The sequence below is a fragment of the Sminthopsis crassicaudata genome, chromosome 4 (assembly GCF_048593235.1).
Source record: "Sminthopsis crassicaudata isolate SCR6 chromosome 4, ASM4859323v1, whole genome shotgun sequence".
Taxonomy (NCBI): Eukaryota; Metazoa; Chordata; class Mammalia; order Dasyuromorphia; family Dasyuridae; genus Sminthopsis; species Sminthopsis crassicaudata.
In genome coordinates, this window is record NC_133620.1 from 407928307 (window position 1) to 407947356 (window position 19050).

The 19050-nt window shown below is 40.4% G+C and overlaps 1 protein-coding gene across 3 annotated transcripts in view; it reads right to left on the minus strand.

Annotated features, from left to right (window-relative positions):
* BCAR3 (BCAR3 adaptor protein, NSP family member) overlaps nucleotides 1-19050 on the minus strand; it is a 169866-nt gene that overhangs the window by 71575 nt on the left and 79241 nt on the right. The window contains exon 1 of one of the 3 annotated variants that reach the window (XM_074262719.1): nucleotides 47-207. The exons of the other annotated variants lie outside the window; for them this stretch is intronic. Coding sequence (XP_074118820.1) covers nucleotides 47-130 — 84 coding nt within the window. The 5' untranslated portion in view covers nucleotides 131-207. Of the gene's footprint in view, nucleotides 1-46; nucleotides 208-19050 lie in introns of those variants that run through there. 3 annotated transcript variants of the gene reach the window in all.

Consider the following 19050-nt stretch of genomic DNA (forward strand, 5'->3'; position numbering starts at 1 on the left):
ACTCCCACTGATGATGGACGGACGCTCATCTCAAACCTCTCCTTACCTTCACTCCAATGACAGACTTCCGGTGATAAAAGCAGCACAAAGCCGCTGAGAGCGTATGAAAAGCATTGCATTCCTTAGGCATCTTGCGATTTTCTGGCCCAGAGACCACACACTTTCTCTGGGGTTCAAAGAAGGCTTCACAAGTTTTCTGGGAGCTGCCTCCCAGGCTGCATAGTCCCCTGCCTTCCCGGCCGTTCCTGCTGCTGCTGCTGCTGCCTCCTTGGGCTATGAGAGCTCTCTCCTTCTCCGGATCAGGGTGGGACTGTCCCCCCCCCCTCCACCCCAGTCAAAGCCTGTAACGATCAACTCTCTCAGTCCTGACATGCTTGTGTCCAGCCTGCCATGGAGTGGGAGCCAAAAGTCCTCATGTGACCGGCTACTCTCCAATGAAATTCTAACCCCTCCAAGGAGAGGCTCTGCTCTTTAGCTGTCCCTTCACTCCAGAGACCCCGAGGACAAAACCATTCACCACAAGCCACAGGCAGCCCTCCCTTCACAGTCCTGGACCTCCGTCAAGTATTCTGCTCCTTTCCGCCTGTCACTCGAGCTGATCCCTCTGAATCAGAGAGGTTTTTAGAGAACAAGGTAAATCACATCAATCGTGCAGCCTCCCTATCCAACAGGGACCAGTGTGGAACAGCACTGGCTTAAGGTTACCAGGTCACTTAGTCTGGCCCCTTTCCTAAAGTCCCAGGTAACCCAGGTAGAGAGGGGGAGGAGAAAAAAGAAACACTCAAATGACCACGCTGACAAAGCTGTTTATTTTTAATTAGGATGCTCCTGGCAGCCAGTTGTAGGGAAAACACAAAACCCAGCTGATAACATTGGCACAGACATCAGTTATTGGCAGAGCCACACTGCCTTTTGGTGTTTAATTAGCAGGTCTGTCAGCAAACACCCAGAGCCACAAACCCATCCCACATGGCCCCACAAGCTGTCAGGAGGCAGCCGGGACCCGGGTTATGTTTCTGACTTCTGACATGATTCACGGGTTTCATCAAAGCCACAAGGTGCCCCCTTCCCTTTGTGTTCACTTTTTATGTAGGGTAGCACAATAGATAGGATCTTGAGTTCTTCTTGAATTCAAATCTGACCTCAGACACTTAACTAGCTGGGTTACTCTGGGCAAGGCTCATCCCCTTGTTTACCTCAGTTTCCTCATTGTCAAAAAGCTGGAGAAGGAAATGGCAAATATCTTTGCCAGGAAAACCAAACGAGGCCACAAAGAGACGGACAGGACTGAAAAATGACACCATCAGCATCCCAACCAAAATGAAAATGAGCCCCCATAAACAGAAAGCAGGGAAAGGAGACCTCATATAAGTCCTTCAGCTAAGAAGGATTCCACAGCAAAGCCCCAGGAGAAGCTCCAGCAGGAGATAACCTGTTTTCTCCTTGGTTCCTGTTACGATGGCACTAAAAGTTTCCATTTTTATTGAATCCAGCTTTCTGCCTGAAGCTATTCCTTCTTTTTGGTTCCAAACATTAACTTTCTGTGGCTGATGTGTCCCAAAAAGGGAATGAATCCCGCTGCTCTCTAAAGCAGGGACAGGCAGCAACTCGCTATGCAACAGAAACTGAGCTGTATTCAGTTCTGAAAGGAACAGGACCAGATGAGACAGGATGCAGGTATGAGAAGCATCCAACAGGATTAGCATCAGCTCTCTGGAAGGTCTCTACTTGTGGCGGACTAAGTTATCCCTCTGTGAAAACAGTCCATTGTTTGCTCATCTCCCCAGTGAGTAGTTCTTGATCAGAAACGAGGGGCTGAAAGATAAATTTAGTACAAGGAGAGAAGCTTAGCCGAAGGAAGATGGAGTTAGGGTGCAGTCAGAGAGAAAGAGGCTGATGGGGAGATGGAAGGATGGAGGGGAGTGTGGAAGCAAAGAGACTGATGGGAGGGTGGAAGGGAGGAAGTTGATGGGAAGATGGAGGGAGATTGATGGGAGGGTAGAGAAAAGGAAGTCTTCCTGAGAACATCACTTATGTAGACATATAATGGTCAAGAGTAGTATCCTTCTCCTTCCTGCATTCTGCAATTCATTCCAACAGGACTTCTTGTTATTCCTCACCTATTCCTCCTTTATATTGATCATCCTCTGTGCCAGGAATACACTTTCTCCTGACTTCTGAAACCCTTAAAATGCAGCTCAGATGTCATCTGCAAGAGGCTTTTCTGAATTTTCCCCAATAATAGTGTTATTCCCCAAAACTACCCTTTAGTTAACTAATTTGTATATCTATTTAGGCATATGTATATAGACATATACATGTATATGTATTTAGATTTATACTGTATATTTTTAATATCTACTTTTAAAAAAATCTCTCCCATTAGACCCACATGTGCAAAAATGTTTGTGGCGGCTCTTTTTGTAGTGGCCAGAAACTGGAATCTGAGTGAATGCCCCCTCAGTTGGAAAGGGGCTGAATAAATTGTGGTATATGAATATTCTGTAAGAAACAATCAGCAGAATATTTCAGAGAGAACTGGAGAGACTTACATGAACTGATGCTGAGTGAAATAAGCAGAACTAGAAAATGATTATACACAGCAACAAGACTATATAATGATCAATTCTGACGGACTCTCTTCAACAAGATGATTCAGAGAAGTTCCAATAATCTTGTGATGAAGAGAGCCATCTGCACCCAGGGAGAGGACTGTGGGAACTGAATGTGGTTCACAACATAGCATTTTCACTTTTTTGTTGCTGTTTGCTTTCTCATTTTTTTTTTCCAATTTGATTTGATTTTTCTTGTGCAACAAGATGACTGCATAAACATGCGTGCATATATTGGATTTAACATATATTTCTACCATGTTTAACATATACTTGCCATCTAGGGGAGGGGAGGGGAAAGGGGGAAAATTGGAACACAAAGTTCTGCAAAGGTTAATGTCAAAAAATTATCCATGCATATGTTTTGAAAAATAAAAAGATTAATAAAATAAATAATTATTCCTATTAGAATCATTCCCTCATTCTCCTCATTCCATATTTTCCCTTTCTGCCCATTCTAGAAGTGACACAGTGGATGATAGAGCACTACACTTGGAGTCAAGAAGACTTATTTGCCTCAGTTTCTTCCTGAGTTGCTGTGAGGATAAAATGAAATAATATTTGTAAAGTGCAATCCTTAAAGGTTCTATAAATACTACCCATTATTATTTTCAGGGAAATTAGGTGGTACAGTGAACAGAGGACCAGGTCAGGAGTCGGTAAGACCTGAGTTCAAATTTGGCATGACACATGATACTGAGTCACTTAACCCTGTTTGCCTCAGTTTCCTTATTTTTAAAATGAGCTAGAGAAGGAAATGGCAAACCCACTCCAGTACTATTGCCAAGAAAACACCAAATGGAGTCACAAAGAGCCAGACAACTGAAAACAACTAAACAATATCAATCTAGAGCTCTATTCCTCATGGAGCTAAAGTTTCTGAGGTCCCTATTTTGGATTATGTCTTCTAAATTATTTCCATGTTATTGCCTTGTAAATCTTGTTTTTTTCTCACCCTTTATTCCTGTAGATAATAGAGAAGATATTATCTTGTGGTAAGAATGGTCTTAAATGCCCCCAGTTGTCCAATTCATTATTCATCTTTGTCCTTCTGATGACGATTTATTTTTACTCCTCATCTGCCATGAAATCTCTCTGGACCCATGTCTTCTCAATTTTCTAGTGTCAGTTGCCCCAAGGTTTCCCTTCATGTGAAGCAGGATGAAGAGGACTCTCTAAGTAACAAACATCTGATAATCATATCTACTGTGAGGTATGATCTTCCTTTATAAATCATCTCTTTTCAGAAGAGGAGCCAAGATGGCAGGGTAAGGAACTTGCTCGACTTTTCCTCCAAACCACTCCAAATTCCTTTAAATAATGGCTCTGAACAAATTTTAGAGCATCCAAACACCCCAAAAGTCATAGCATTGCCAGCTGAAGGCAACTTAGAAGATCAGCAGAAAAGGTCTGGGTCACTGGGAAGTCCAGTGTGCAATCCTGGAGCAGGCTGGGCCAACATAAGACCAGTCCCAATTAGCAACAGTGCTAGTGGCTTCTGTACCTCTCAGCCTGGAAGCATCAGAGAGGACTTGAAAGGTCCATGCAGAGGGTGGGAATCCCCATGTGCAGCCCCAGAACAACCCCAGCCCTGACCCCAATTCCAACATCAGCAAATCAGGACTATTGCTTTAGCACGCTAGAACTTACAGCTACAGTGGGGCAGGGACATTCCTAACAGATCCAGGATAGAAAAAAGAACTTGTGGTCAGGTCCCCAGAAGGATCTCTGAGAACAGCTGCATAAAATGCCTGAAGCTGGGAACATTGCACCCTCCTCCCTGGAAACAAAACCCAATTACTTTAATAAAAGTTAAAAGTTGAGTATTAGGCTAGGAAAATGAGCAGACAACAGAAAAAGTTTCTGATGATTGAAAGTTACTATGGTGACAAGGAAGATCAAAACATCAAAACACACTCAGAAGATGATAACCAATTCAAAGTTCTTATATCCAAAGCTTCCAAGAAAAATAAGAATTGGCTTAGACCATAGAAAAGCTCAAAAGGGATTTTGAAAATCAAGTAAGAGAGATAGAGGAAAAAATTAGGAAAAGAATGAACGTTGTGCCAAAGGAAATGAGAAGAATGCCTTAAAGCAAAATTGACCAATTGGGAAAGGAGATACAAAAATTCACTGAGGAAAATAATTTCTTAAAAATTAGAATTCAGAATCTCTTTTCTCCCATACAAACTTTTACCAGTGGTATCCTTATAACCTCACTGAAAAAGATATCCCCCTTTCTTTTTCTCTGTTTCAATACCTTCCAGCCCCTCTTGGCTCATTTTCCTTATAGGATCTTTTCTTTTTGAAACTATAGGAGTTATTACCCCCTCACTGTTAACTCTTGACGTGATTAGGATATCTCTCTTATTATCCTCCATCCCCCTCCATCTTCTCCCCTTTTTATGTGCCCTCTCATTTGGCAATTCAGTCCCACAGAAACTTTATTCACATTCTTTTTTCTCCATGATTGTTTCTAGTTGATATCTGCTTCTACTTGTTTCCTTGTAATTCCTAAATGGTCTCTTATTTTGTTGTTCCTTCCTTGAATTGCTATATTTATTTATCCTTCTTGTATTTCTGTGTTCTAGACCATTTGAAAAGCAAATAATGTTCTTAGGTCTGGTTTCTTTCTAGTAATGCTTTGGAATGTCTCTTTTGTTGTTGCTGCTATTGAATACTCATCTTTTTTTCCCCCCATATATCATTAGGGTCGGATTTGCAGAGTAGTTCACCTTGGCTTGTCCCTTGAGCCCCTTTTACCCTTCAGAGAACATTATTACATTTCCTCTTGTGGTTTCTTGTGGGTTCAGAATAGTCTTGTGTTATTTGAATTTCCTCCTTTCCTTTATATTTGAAGGACTTTCTCCTGTTCACTGACAGAAGTAGGTTTTTTTTTTTTTTTTTTTTTGTGATTGAAATTGTTCAATTTAACTTCTGATTGTCTGGAAGTTTGTCACACAGGATTTTATCCTGGAGGCAGCCTGTGGATTTGATTAGCATTCTATTTGTGTGTGTATGCAAGTTCAAAAGTTCTGGGAAGTTTTCTTGTGTTGTTTCTTGTATTAAAGTGTTCAAGTTTTTTTACCTGAAGTGTTTTTCTGAGAAACTCATAAAAATTCTTAAGTTGTCTCTACACATCCTATCTTTAAAATCATAATGTTTTGCTTATATGGAGATTATGTTTTCTTTCAACATTATTGCCCTTCTCCTCCAGATTGTCTTTCACTTCCATGCATTTGCATTCTGAAACAATAATTCTCTATTTTGTTTCTTTGGTGAGATTTGCCACAATGGATTCAAATTTTCTTATTCTGTCAATTATTTTTGCTATGCATGCCATTAATTCTGCTTTCACAATACTTATTTTTCTTTTCAACCATTCAGGAACATTCTGTTGTGGTTCCATGCTCTCTTGGAATCCAAAGGGTCTTCTGCCTCAGGTGCTGATTAATCTTTCTTTATCTTTCAATATTTATTCACAGATGTCTTAAGACATAAGATGTCTTAAGGTTAACAAAGTTAACTTTAGTTAACTTTGAGGCTATGTTCTTTTCTGTTGCTAATATCTTCACTATTAATTTATGTCTATGCTTAAGATCTTTAACTGAGTTTTCTTCCTCCTGAGATCTTTAGTCATTCCAGTTGTTTTTTTTCCCCCCTTATATTTCTCTATTGCTCATTTTCTGACTATCTCCCTTTTGATGTCAGTTTCTCTGGGGACAAGAAATCAAACCCATCCACACTGAACAATTCACATTTTACTAGTTTCCCTCTACACCTCAAGTAACTTCTTAGGGGAAAGAACTGTGGCCCCACTTAGATAATGAACCTTTTCCCTCAAGCTTAGTGAAGTTGCCCCAGTTTGCTCTACTCCTCAGTTTTCATTTTGACTCAGTTTTTGGTTATTTTTGCACACCAATATACACTCTGGCTGCTATCCAAGCCCCAGCCAGGTTCTGCCTTTTAGTTTTCTGCTGTACTGGAAGGAGGATGGAGTAGGGTTCAGTTACAAGCTGAAGAAAAGGTATGTACAGACCTGCCAGATTATCATGGCTCAGGGGAGGGGGGGACGGGTATTAAGTATATTAGGGATTAACTTTTTCAGTTTTTAATTCATCATGTCTTTTACCTCTTCAGCATTCCTGGTGTCTTAGGCAGACAGGGATGGCTGAAATTGCTTTTATCTCTTGTGCATTATTCTTACCTAGGAGAGATTTTAAAAAACGTATAGTTCTCTATCTTCTTGTTCTAGTGATCCAAAAGTCTCTTCCAGCATTAGAACCCTAAATTTGATGTTATCAGAGATCCTTTCATTCTTGCATCCCTAGGACACAACAATGTTTGGCACATAAGTATGCACTTAAATACCTGCTGATGACTTTTAAGAGGCTCCCAGAGCTATAACAGTTAATTCTGGCTCCTGGGGCAATCATTACAAAATAGGATCCCAGATTAAAGCTGCAGGGACTTTAGAGTCATCTAGTCTAACCCCTTCTTTTTTTTAGATAAGAAAACTGACGCCTACAGTTAAAAAACTTGCCTAAAGTTATCAGAGTATTAAATGGAAGAGTGGCGATATACACTCTGAGGTCCTTCAAATCCAAATCCAATACACCATCTCCTAAACACAATGGGGCAAACTCCTCTAAAATGAAATCCCCAATCAGAAAATCATTGGAGAGGTGGGTAGGGATACCTATGAGGAAGCTTTCAATCATCAAGGCAGAGACCCTGAAACACTTTAGGCTGCTATGGAGAAAGGAAAACAACCTATCTGGAATTTTCTTAGTTTTACTTTTCCTGTTTATTAAGTGCTGAGCTCAGCTGTTTCTACCTGCTGGAGTACATGTGCTACCAATGCTCTCTTATTTGTTGGCACCCTGGGAAAAGTCCCCATTGGTCCCACCCTAGGTATAGCTCCAATCCTAACATATACATTGAAACTGGAAATTTTATAGAAAACCATTATTTTGATGGCTGAACTTAGAGCATCTAGAACATAATCTATGACTAAAAGTGGTGAGTAAAATAGCTCATGGCTGGAAAGAACGTAGAAATTCAGATTTCTAGTCCCGTAGTCCAATCTCCTCATTTTAAAGATGAAGAAACTGAGATCTAGAGGAAAGAAGTAGCCAACCCAAAAAAAGGACTAATTCCCCCTTCACTGTTGCCATAAAATCTTCCTGCGTTATTGTAGGAGACCCCACCCCTACTCTGAGAAACACTAGCATTGCTGACGGTATCAGGGAGCCCACAAGCAATCAGCAAAATTACACAAAGCAGAATTAACTCAAAAAAGACCTGAAGGAAGACTTCTGGCACAAGGGCAGATCTTCCGTGATTGGTCAATGAGCTCCAAAGATCTTTTACAAGCTTCAAAAACATCGGTTAGGAACTAATAATATGTCAGCCATCTGTAGCAGTGGTAGGTAGTATCAGTAGTGATAATCGTGGTACTAATACCTAACTATTTATTTAGCCAACTATAAATCCCATAAGTTATTCTACAAACATTATCTCATTTGAGCCTCCCAGCATCCCTTGGGAGAAGGATGCTATTATTCCAATTTTATGAATTAGGGGACTGAAGCAATAGATTAAGTGACTTGCCCAAAGTCATATAAGCTGTAAGTACCTGAGGGGAGATTTGAGCTGTTGTTCATCCTTGGTTTTTATGGGTGACTCCATGCCAGCCAGTGTGGTAAGCAATAGAAATAACAACACAAAACTGAAATAGTCCCTCTTCCCTCAAGGAGCTTATATTCTAATAAGAAGAAATAAAACACCTAGGGGAGACATGGGCAGGAGAGTATGGGGAATCACAAGAATCCATAAATCTATATGCCATTTCCAGAAGCAAGAGTGGTATTGATTTGACGAAGATGGAAATCCAAAAGCTTAGAGCTATTAAGTGAGTTTCCCAGAGTAACTTAGCGAGGGAACATCTGAGCCCACGTATTCTTTCCACTAACGCATGCAGCCTGTCTAAAAATTAACCTTAGAAATTAAAGAGCCAATAAAAAAAAAATTGAATCCTTGACTAGGGAGGGATATAGCATCATGAAGAGTATCAAGAATTATAAAATATGATCATAGAATATAAAACTAGAGCTGGAAAGGACCTTAGATTTGGTCCAATCCCACCCACGTCATACAATAGCCAAGCCAGATTTAAATTGAAATTCCTTAACTTGAAGGCTCTTTCTACTGAGAAGCTAAGGCTCAGAAACTATACTTAATTGGAGAGATAGGACAGAGCCACTTAGAAAGGAGGCGCAATATGAACCAATTTATGTGATAGATAACATATAAAAGGCAAAATCAAAAAAACAGTAGAAAAGTTTTAGAAAAGGGGGTAATGGTGTGGGTCATGGGATCCTTCACAGAGAAGAGGAAGACTTGACTTTGATGGATAGGTAGGATTCCAAATATGTTTGCCCCATTAAACACCCACACTCCTATACTACCTAGAGAGCTGTTATGCAAGCAGAAATACAGTATATTTATTTGCTTCTTTTGGCCCTTATGCTTTCTCAATACTTGCCAAAGACCAAAAATACGATGGGAACACTGGTGAGAATTAGGGATAAAGGTACCATAATGAACACTCAAGCACTCTTGATTGGGCAGCTCATTATCAATCTTGATTAGGAAGCCAGTGAAATGAATGGTTAAAAGCTTCTGCTATTAAAAAATCACTCCCTTTTTGTAACATTTTGCTGGCACCCCTCTTTGAGAAGTGAATGAACCCTAAAATGCCCGAACATTAAAACAAAAATAACCTACCTAAGAAAATGACATAGAATCTGTTTCGGCTCTTCTAGCCTGCGCTTCCACTTAGAGGCACACGAAAGATAAACAGGTCACTGCTGAGACTAAAATGAAGCTTTCTTTCCTTTTCCTCGAGGAAATGTTTCTCTCAAGTGGAATGTGTTCCTTCGGGATTAAAGGGAAAAGCTGATCCTGTTAGGTAACCATTTTGTAAGTACATTCCATCTGAGTCCTGGACAGAAAGCAATTCCTAAAGCAGCACTCAGCCCTTTTAATCAATTTTTTTTTCCAGAAATGGCTCAGACACTAGAATAATTTATTATCCTTGCCACTAAAAATAATAATTTTATGAAGGTATAAGATGCCCTCTATTGAGTTTGTCCCTTTTCCTAAAAGCATTTTGCCTGTCCTAATCAATTCCCCATACTCACTCCCATCATAATCACTTGAGAAACTGAGGTACAGAACCGGATACATGGCCCAGAATCACATAGTGTTCAGAACAGAACCCACAAAGACAAAAATGGGGATTCTCAGCTTTCATTTCTAGAACAAAGCCTCTGATCATGCTTGAGGTGTGCTCATAATATATGTTGAAATATGAATTTTTAAAGCTTAAAAAACAAAAACAAAAACAAAAAACCCTGACTTATCCCTCATCTAAAGGAATTCCTATTACCTGTCCATAACTAGGTTACAGCAGACAAGGAATACTTCCGGTCCTGAATAAAGAGGTTCCTAAATACTGACCCCCAATTCTGCATTTAGAGTGTGATTTCTCTCCACTATATGATCCTGGGGTAGAAATCAAAGAACCAGAGCTAAGCAAAAATGTAAGAAAGAAAGGAGTCTGTTTGCTACTCTCTAGTGACCCCCTCTGGCTATCTCACCTGATCTAGGCGAACAGCCCAGAAGAATATAGCTAGAAAGAGACAATGAGGGGATACGTTGTGGGGTGGAGGATGGGGGGGGGGGGGGTGAAAGCCACAAAAGCCACCCCCGGTGCATCTGAGCAAACCAGTCCTTCTAAAGCACCTGAAGGAAAGGGTTAAAAGAGAAGCAAAGGGTTCACGGTGCAGCTATTGTCTTCCACATCAGTTTTTCATGGTCAGCCTTAATACCAACCTATCCTACTTAGTAACCATGGAAACTGGAATATTGCCTGCCAGCCACATTCAACAGAGACTCAGTTCCCAGGAGGGCAAGCTTTCCCCTCTCAGCAGCAAACTGCCTGACAGATGAGTGACAAGGCGGGCAGAGGGGTGGTTCACTAGTGTTATGGCTGGTACTGAAGAGGTAGTTCCTTTTCTGAAGCTAATCTCACTCCACCCTGGGGGAATGGGAAAGTAGGCTCTATGCATAAGAGAAAGTATAGGTTTTTACCTGGAAAGAGATGGTGAAACAAAGGGATGGAGAAAGACAGAGAGAGAGGTAAGGAAGGAAGGAGACAGAGAAAGAAGAAAAGAGCTACAGAGGAGAGGAAGGCGAAAAAGAGGGGGGAAAGGATGAGAGAGAATGAAACAGAGGAGGGGGAAAGAGAGGGAGAGAGAAAAGAGAGGGAGGAGACAGAAAAAGAGGGGGAGAAAAGAGGTGATGAGAGAAAGGAGGGAGTGAGAAAAGGAAGAAAGAAAGGGAGAGAGAGAAGAAAATGGGAGAAAAGAGGAAAGCCCTTTTTCAAACATAATCCTCTACTGCCTCACTTCAGTTTGGGAAATAAGGTCATCAGAAAAATATGAAGCTCGAGGCTACTTATTAAGATGTTTGGAGCCATCAAATATTCAGGAAGACAATAATACATTTGTCCACTGTGGCAGGCAGAGATATGCAGAGCAGTTTTCCTGCGGGTGCAAAGTTCGACTCATTTCTGCCGGCAGGGAACAGGCAGTGGGAGCATCTGTCCAACAGAGATGAGCTCACAGTGGGTGAGCAGCCCAGTGAACGAAACCAAATGGGCCAATTTTACAGAGCAGCCACTGAGATGCTCTATCCTCTTTAAAAAGGGGGGGGAGCCTTTTTACCTCTCCTACAAACCCGGTAGGGTGGCTGTCGGTAAATGAAGACAGCTTTATTGAAATAATGAGCAAGGCAGAGACATCCAAAGTCTTATTCCATTTGAGGTGTTAGAGGAAGATGAACATGACATCTGCATTTACCCAGGCATTAAAAACAAGCCCAGCACTGAGGCTTGAGCATCAGTTCCCTGAGGATGCTCAAGTCTGGAGTGGGCAAAAGAAAGTCAACTCATCTACCCATAAGCATTCACAAAGACAGCATCTATGTGGATACTGCAGGGATCAAAGAAGAATCCAGTGGTACCCTACTTTGTCTAGGATCAAATACAAAGTCTTTTGTTTGGCAGTTAAGCTCTTTACAACCTTCTACTTTTCCAATCTTCCACTGAAAAATCTTCCCATCAAAAAAAAAGTGGGGGTTTGCTACCATTCTACACTGGACTTTGAGTTCCTCACACACACAACACCCTATATCCCTTGGCTGTACCCTCATTCCTGAAATGGTCTCCCTTCTTCCCTCCACTTGAAGAATTCCCTGCTTTCCCTTCCCAGTCAGAACTGTTAGAACATTTAGAATATTTCTTCCATGTATTTTTGTGCTTCCATCTAAACCTATTTATTTATACATTATCTCCCCCATTAGAAAACAAACTCTTTGAGGGTAGGCTGTATTTCTTTGCAACTCAAGCCTTAGTCAAAGTATCTGACATATAGTAACAAAAATGCTTGTTGAAAAGGGTCTCAAATGTCCTATAAAGAGAATAAAGAGCTTATAAACACTCTTGCTTCTTTACCCCAATGTCAAATTCTGGCTCTTTTCCTTATGTCTCTGTACCTTGCTTCACAAGAGAGCATGCACACCTTTTCTTACCTTAATCCATCTCACTCCCTTTTGTGCCATGACCCCAGGGACAAGGTAGATTATTAGTTGTACCATCCAACTTGGAATTCTTCATCTCCTTCCCCTACAAATTCCTTTTTTTTTTTTTTTTTCTGAGATAATTGGGATTAAGTGACTTACCCAGAGTCACACAGATAAGAAGTGTTAAGTGTCTGTAGACAGATTTGAACTCAGGTCCTCCTGATTTCAGGGCTGGTGCTCTCTCCCAAATTCCATTTTTCCCATGCCTTATCTCTCTACCTCTATAAAAATCATTACCTTTAGAGAGTAGATTTAGATCTGGAAGAAGAGGGATGAACTATCCAACCAATAGGGTTAAGAAATCTGAACAAGGTCTCAAAAGTCCCTCCGACTCCAAATCCAGTACTTTTTCCACTGTACCACCAAAAGTCAACATGCAATATTTATTAATTAGTGATTACTTACTATATGCCATGCACTTTGCTAAAGACTGGAGATATAAAGAAAGGCCACAAAAAAAACCCAAAACAAAAATTAGATCCTCTTCTCAAGGAGCTCACAGTCAAATGGGAAAGACAACATACAAACTAAGAAATGGGCAGTTTAAATAGGAGGCGATCTCTGAGCAAGGAGAAGGGAGGGAAAAGGCTTCTTGTCCAAGGGAGGATTTTAATTGGGACTTGGAAAGAAGCCAAGGGCCAAGATGAGGAGGGAAGAGAATTCCAGGCACCAAAGACAGCTGGCGAGAGTGCCAGAGTCAGGAGAGGAGGAGGAGGCTGGTGTCAATAATCAAGCATTTAATAAGGAGTGGTATTTAGAACACAAAGAGATAGATATAAACCCTCAGTTCCCTGTCCTCAAGGAGGTTACATTCTATAAGAAAAGATGTCTTCTCCATATATAAAACCATAAGAAAAGCACAAGTGAAGATGTTTTTGAGGAGTATCAATAGGAGCTACGGAGGTGGGAGGAAGGTGGTCTGGGAACACAGATCTGGTTTGAAGGGAGCATTGTCTCATTTCAAAAACTCGGGCTCAGAGGAAATGACCTGCTCAACATCACTCACACAGGTAGGTAGTAACAGAGACCAGATGTGAACCCTGTGAAAGACGTTCTCCCTTCTCAAACCCATTATACCATTTCAAATCAGCCTGGAGGTGTACAAAGATTTCCTGCAACAGCTCGCAGTTTGTGGGACCAATCTCCTGTTGGTTCTTGCTCTTACAAAGAATGCAAACTCCATCCAAAGAGATTAAAGAAGGGAGATCTTGGCACTGAGAACTTGGCAGCTTTTGCTCCCTAAGACTAAGGGGGCACAGGAGAGGCTATGCTGGAGCTCAAAGAGTTTGAGATCTGGAATTCATACTGTATTTAGCACAAGGTCTGGCACCAAGTAAGCTATTAATAAATATTTCTTGTTGTGACATATCCTGACCCTTAATTCCCCCCCTGCTTCCAACCCAGACATACAAAAAAACATTTTGCTTTTTATCTCTCTAATTCAGTTATCATGGTGGGGAAGATAAAGTATGTGTGTGTATGTATACCATGTATACTACATAATATATATATATACACACACATATAAATGTATACATGTATATCTGAGTATCTGCAAACATACCTATATACCACATATCATGCATATTCTATTATATAAGTGTATATTATATATACATATATATTTATGCACATATATATAAATATATGTGTATTGTGTATGTTTATATATGTATATTCTCCCCCTTTTTTCTTTGTATAGTGTTTATAACATTATCTGGGAAAATTGGATTCAAATCCTTATACTACTTAGACCTTATCTCCCTCTACTAGGCTGTAATTTTCCAAAAAACAGGGAACCTTTTAACTAAATTTTATTTCTATTTTTCCATCTAGTCCAGGGCATCTGTACACAGCAGGCTGCCTTAAAAAATACTTAATGATTAATGCTTAAGTTGTGTGATTTTGGACATAACTCTTCTGATCCTTACTTGTAAAATAGGAATATTAATACTTGCATTACTTATCTCAATTTTCCTCTTCTGTAAAATGGGAATGTTAATACTTCTACTACTTACCTCAGAAGATCTGAGAAGGAAAGTGCTCTGTAAATCTTATTATTAACATCTAAATAGCAGTGACTATGCTTTTTGTTATAGAAACCCACACTAGTTTGTAAGGAGGTTCTGTTTAAAATACTTTCCTAGTACAGATCGCTTTTCCTAATTTACTCAAGGGAATGAAGATGGAAGCTCTAAAAAGGTCTCTGTCCAGAGGGGATATTGATCTAAACAGCACATGGAACAAAGGAATTGGACGAGATGCTCATTCCCATACACATTTCCCTACTGGGCAGATGCATTTTCAGAGCTCCAATCTTTTTCCCCATAGAGTTCATTGAAAGCAGAATCTGAGAAAGATGGAACCAGGAACTAGGACCTGAAGGCTCCATATTAATCTCTCACTAGTTGCTCCCAGCAGACTGTCTGACTGCACCATGCTCCTTTCAGCTTTCTAAACTCTCCCAGAAATCTCATGCTGGGCAAATCAGCATTTGGAAGCAAAAGCCCAAAGACCAAATCTGTGTTGTGGACATATATTTGTATGCTTACTAGTTACCTGATATTGGACACTCTAAGACTTGGTTTCCTCATTTGTAAACTGGGGTAACAATGCTGCATGTTTATCACAAGGCTATCGACAGGAAAACTGCGTCTGAAAGCATCCTATTCCTGTTTTTTATTTATCAGTATTATTCTTTAACCTCACAGAAAAAAAGGAAAGCTTTGTAATTAGACATCACAAAAAGCTGGGCAGGTTCTATAACTTCTTGGTGCTTCACATCAGACAGCCCACGAACCATTGAAAGGATCACTCAAGTTTTACCAAATCCTTTTAAAATGTAATAGGGAAATATTTATCAAAATAAGATAAAAATTATATAATATAATGTTAACATGTGATTTTTCTAAGTTAACATGTGATCTGGAGGGATCCATATAGGGTTGAGTGGCCCCATTTTTCTTAGAGCCATAGTTCTAAGCTATGGTTTGGTTAGGTTACATATGCTGACAGACAGCTGATGTAATAGTTTAAATGATCGATTTTTTCCCTATTCTTTTTTTATTCCTTTGTAATGACTAGAACACTGAACTAAGAGTTAAGGACATATAAGCCTGCTTCAGGTATTTATTAGCTGTTTAAACAATCACTTGCAAGCCTCAGTTTCCTCATCTGTAAAATGTACATGTTGGGTCTGATAAGCTCTAAGCTTTCTTACAGCTCCACCCCTATGGTCTGAAGATTTGGTCAATCCCTATTTATGCACATTTTGTCCTGCCTTTTAAAAGGGAGGCTCCTTTAATATAACAGCATATTATAAGGGAGATCTTATGAGAAACTTAGCTGCTCTGACCAAATAATGATCCAAAGGCCCCATGATGAAAAATGCTGTCTACCTCCAGAGAGATGATTGATGATCTCTGAGTGCAGACTGAAGAATATGTTTTTATTCTTCTTTGTGTATGTGTTTTCTTTTGCAACATAGCTAATTTGGAAGTATATTTTATACAGTTTCACATGTATAATCAATAAATCAGATTGTTTGCCTTCTCAAGAGGTATGGAAGGTTTGGGAGGAAGGGAATTTTATAAAACAGAATTTTGAAAAACTAATGTCAAAAAAATTGTATATGTAATTGGGAAATGCTCCCCTCCTCCCTCCATATTTAAAATGTAGGCTCCTTGAGGACAGGGACAGCTGCTGCTTTTTCTTTTTATCATCAGACTTTAGCACTCTTCCGGGTACATGATAAGGAAGTGATTAATGCATAAGGGGAAGGGGAGGGGTATACTTACAAGTTAAGGTGATAAGAAAACAAAAGCTAATAAAGCCAAAGACAAATTATATATTAATGATGAGCGTTCTGCATGACTTGCTAGAATGAATTTTAAAACTGGGAGTTCCCTACTTTAATGAAATCACAAATTTAAACAAAATTAAACTACCAGCAGCAATGAACTTGGCACTGAAAAAAAACACATAATTCTGATTTACTAAGATCTTCCCTTCTAAATCCGGCCTTTTCCCCCCCTTTCCCTTTGCTATTTAACCACTTTGGGGAGGAAAAATGGGAAATTGTGCGTGCATGTGGCAGAATTCAAATTCAGGCCTGGCAGGGCCCCAAGTGCTATTTTCTCCCTATTGTACCATGCAGTCACACCCTATTCTAAGTTAATAGGGAGTGGACATCACATAGGTGGCAGTCATTTGGATCATTATTTATTTTCTTTTTGGATGGGCTTGTCTTTTTCCACTCTCCCCAGTTGGTAGCTACAAATAGGAGAGGACACAGCTAAATCACTCTCAGGAAGACAATGGTCCATTTGACAGTTACAATGAGTGGGTGAGGGGGGAGTGGGCGAGGAACACTATTAACTAAGACTATCTCAGAACAACAAGGCAATCTCAGACCATCTCTGCAGGCTCCTACCAGGATGCAGTGCCCATACCGACAGCTCAATCTTCCAACATCCCTGCTTTATTTTCAGTGAAATCTCTAAAACGGAAAACACTGAATGTAAGCTCAGAAATGAGGTGAGGGAGAGCCTGTCACTCTCTTCAAAACAACAAACAACAAAACAAAACAAAAAAACAAGAACTAAATCAATCAACAAGCATTCATGAAACACCCAATGTGGTCCAGGCACTCTTCTAAGGGCAGGGGTACAACAATGTCAGCAGCAGCAGGAACAATAAAAAGGAAAATAAATTGGAGTTTACTTTCCATTCCTGGGGGAGACGGCATATACAAAAAGTACAACTAGAACAGGAACTAGATAATGAGAGTGAGTCACTAAGGGTTGAGGACCAAGAATGTTCTCTCATAGGAAGGTGAATGTGGAAGGAAATGAGGGATTATTCTAGGAGGTCAAAGTGAGTGCCACACTTAGGCAACAGCCTGTGCAAGGAGACAGAAGGATGGAGTCTCCTATGTGGCAAGGAAGCCAGCTCCACTGGACCATGGCATGCAAATGGCAGATGCATACGGCAAACAAGGTTGGAAATTGTAGCGAGCTGTCGTCTCCAAAGCTGCTGGATCGCTCTCTGGGAAGGATCTGCTGTGTCTACTCAAATCTCTCAGACAGATTCTTCTTCCTGTAGTGAACCGTTGTCTCCAGGCAGTTGCTGTTAACTCTTGTCCTTAGAAGTGACTTCCCTTCCTGCAGAGAGCCCCGTCAAGCCTGATGCAATTCAGAGTCTTCTCCTCTTCCTGGAGTGCTGTCCTCTTTATCCTCCCAGAGAATGGGCGTGGGATAATGCAAGGGCTTCTGGGAAGAACCACTTCAGCCAATGGGCTTGCTCCTTCTATCAAGTCAACCTGAGTTCTCACCTTGTAATTGTCCAGAAAACCTGAATTCTCACCTTGTCACTGTCCAGACAACCTCAGTTCTCACTTAGTAATCCTAACATCTCCCCCTTTCTTTTGATTTAGAACATAGGACAGTCATGACCTTGAAACATAAATCCATCAATATGGGAAGTATTACAGATAATTACATAAATTACATAAGCATATAGTAACATAGTAACATAACGCATGCTAGAAGTATATAACATAATCAAATAATCATAAATTGAAAATTTATAAATATCCATAAGTCCATTGTCCATTAGTCTCATCTTGTGTGAGGAAGTCCAATGATTCCTGCTGATTTTAAAGTTCTTTAACAGTCTTTTTATTATCCATGATCTTTCAGTGTCAGATGTTTCTTAGATCTTCTCCTTTATTTTGAGGTCTTTCTCTTTTTCTGTCTCTCTCTGGTGGACAAGGCGAATATGACTCGTTGGCACCCATCTGATTCCTTCTCCTGCTGAAGAAATACAAGCAAACCCTCTCTCCCAGGCAGTTAACCGCTTTCTAAATCTCTTCTCATCATCTGACAATTACATTGGAGTTGTTTGCACTGGGCACAGCCCTGTTGGTTTAAAAGGCCTGTATTCTCCCCAAGTGTAATCCATTTTTGCAATCTGATTGCCTTTTGACTGACTTATCAGGTAATCCCTTTCTGCCATGTGATTGCTTCTCTGCTGATTGATTAAATCAGAGTCCTGGCCTTCTAAAGGCTCTTTAGGTGTAACATCAGCTGCCATCATGCCCCAAGTCTTTTTTGCCTGGGGCCCTGGACCTGGGCTCCTCATCCCATTTCCCTGAATTATTCTACACTCTGATGCCCAATGGAATCCTCTGTTGCATTTTGGACATGGGGTTTTAGGTCTTCTCTCACCCTGTCTTTTCACTGTATCTCCAAATCTACACTGAGCTCTTAGATGTCCAATTTTTCCACATTGAAAACATCTCCGAGTTTCTCTAGAAGGCCCTTGCCAGGAGGGACCCTGTCTCTCCACATTCATCATTGTCTGGGTATAAAAAGCATTTGTTCCCACTGTAGCACAGCGTCTTATGATCTCCTCTAAAGGAGCATCTTTGTCTAATCCCCATATAATTCTTTTGCAAATCTCATTGGCATTTTCCTTAGCCAGATGTCTGGTCATTATTTCTGTAGCTGAATTTTCTCCAATAGTTCTTTTGACAGCAGTTTGCAAACGTCCCACAAAATCTGCAAAAGGTTCATTGGGACCTTGCTGTATTTTAGTGAAAGCCTCTCCACGATCTTTCTGTCCAGGAAGGACACCCCAAGCTTTTATTGCAGCCTTAGCAATTTGCTCATATATTGTCATGGTATAATTAATCTGTTCCGAATTCTCTCCATACTGACCTTCACCAGCT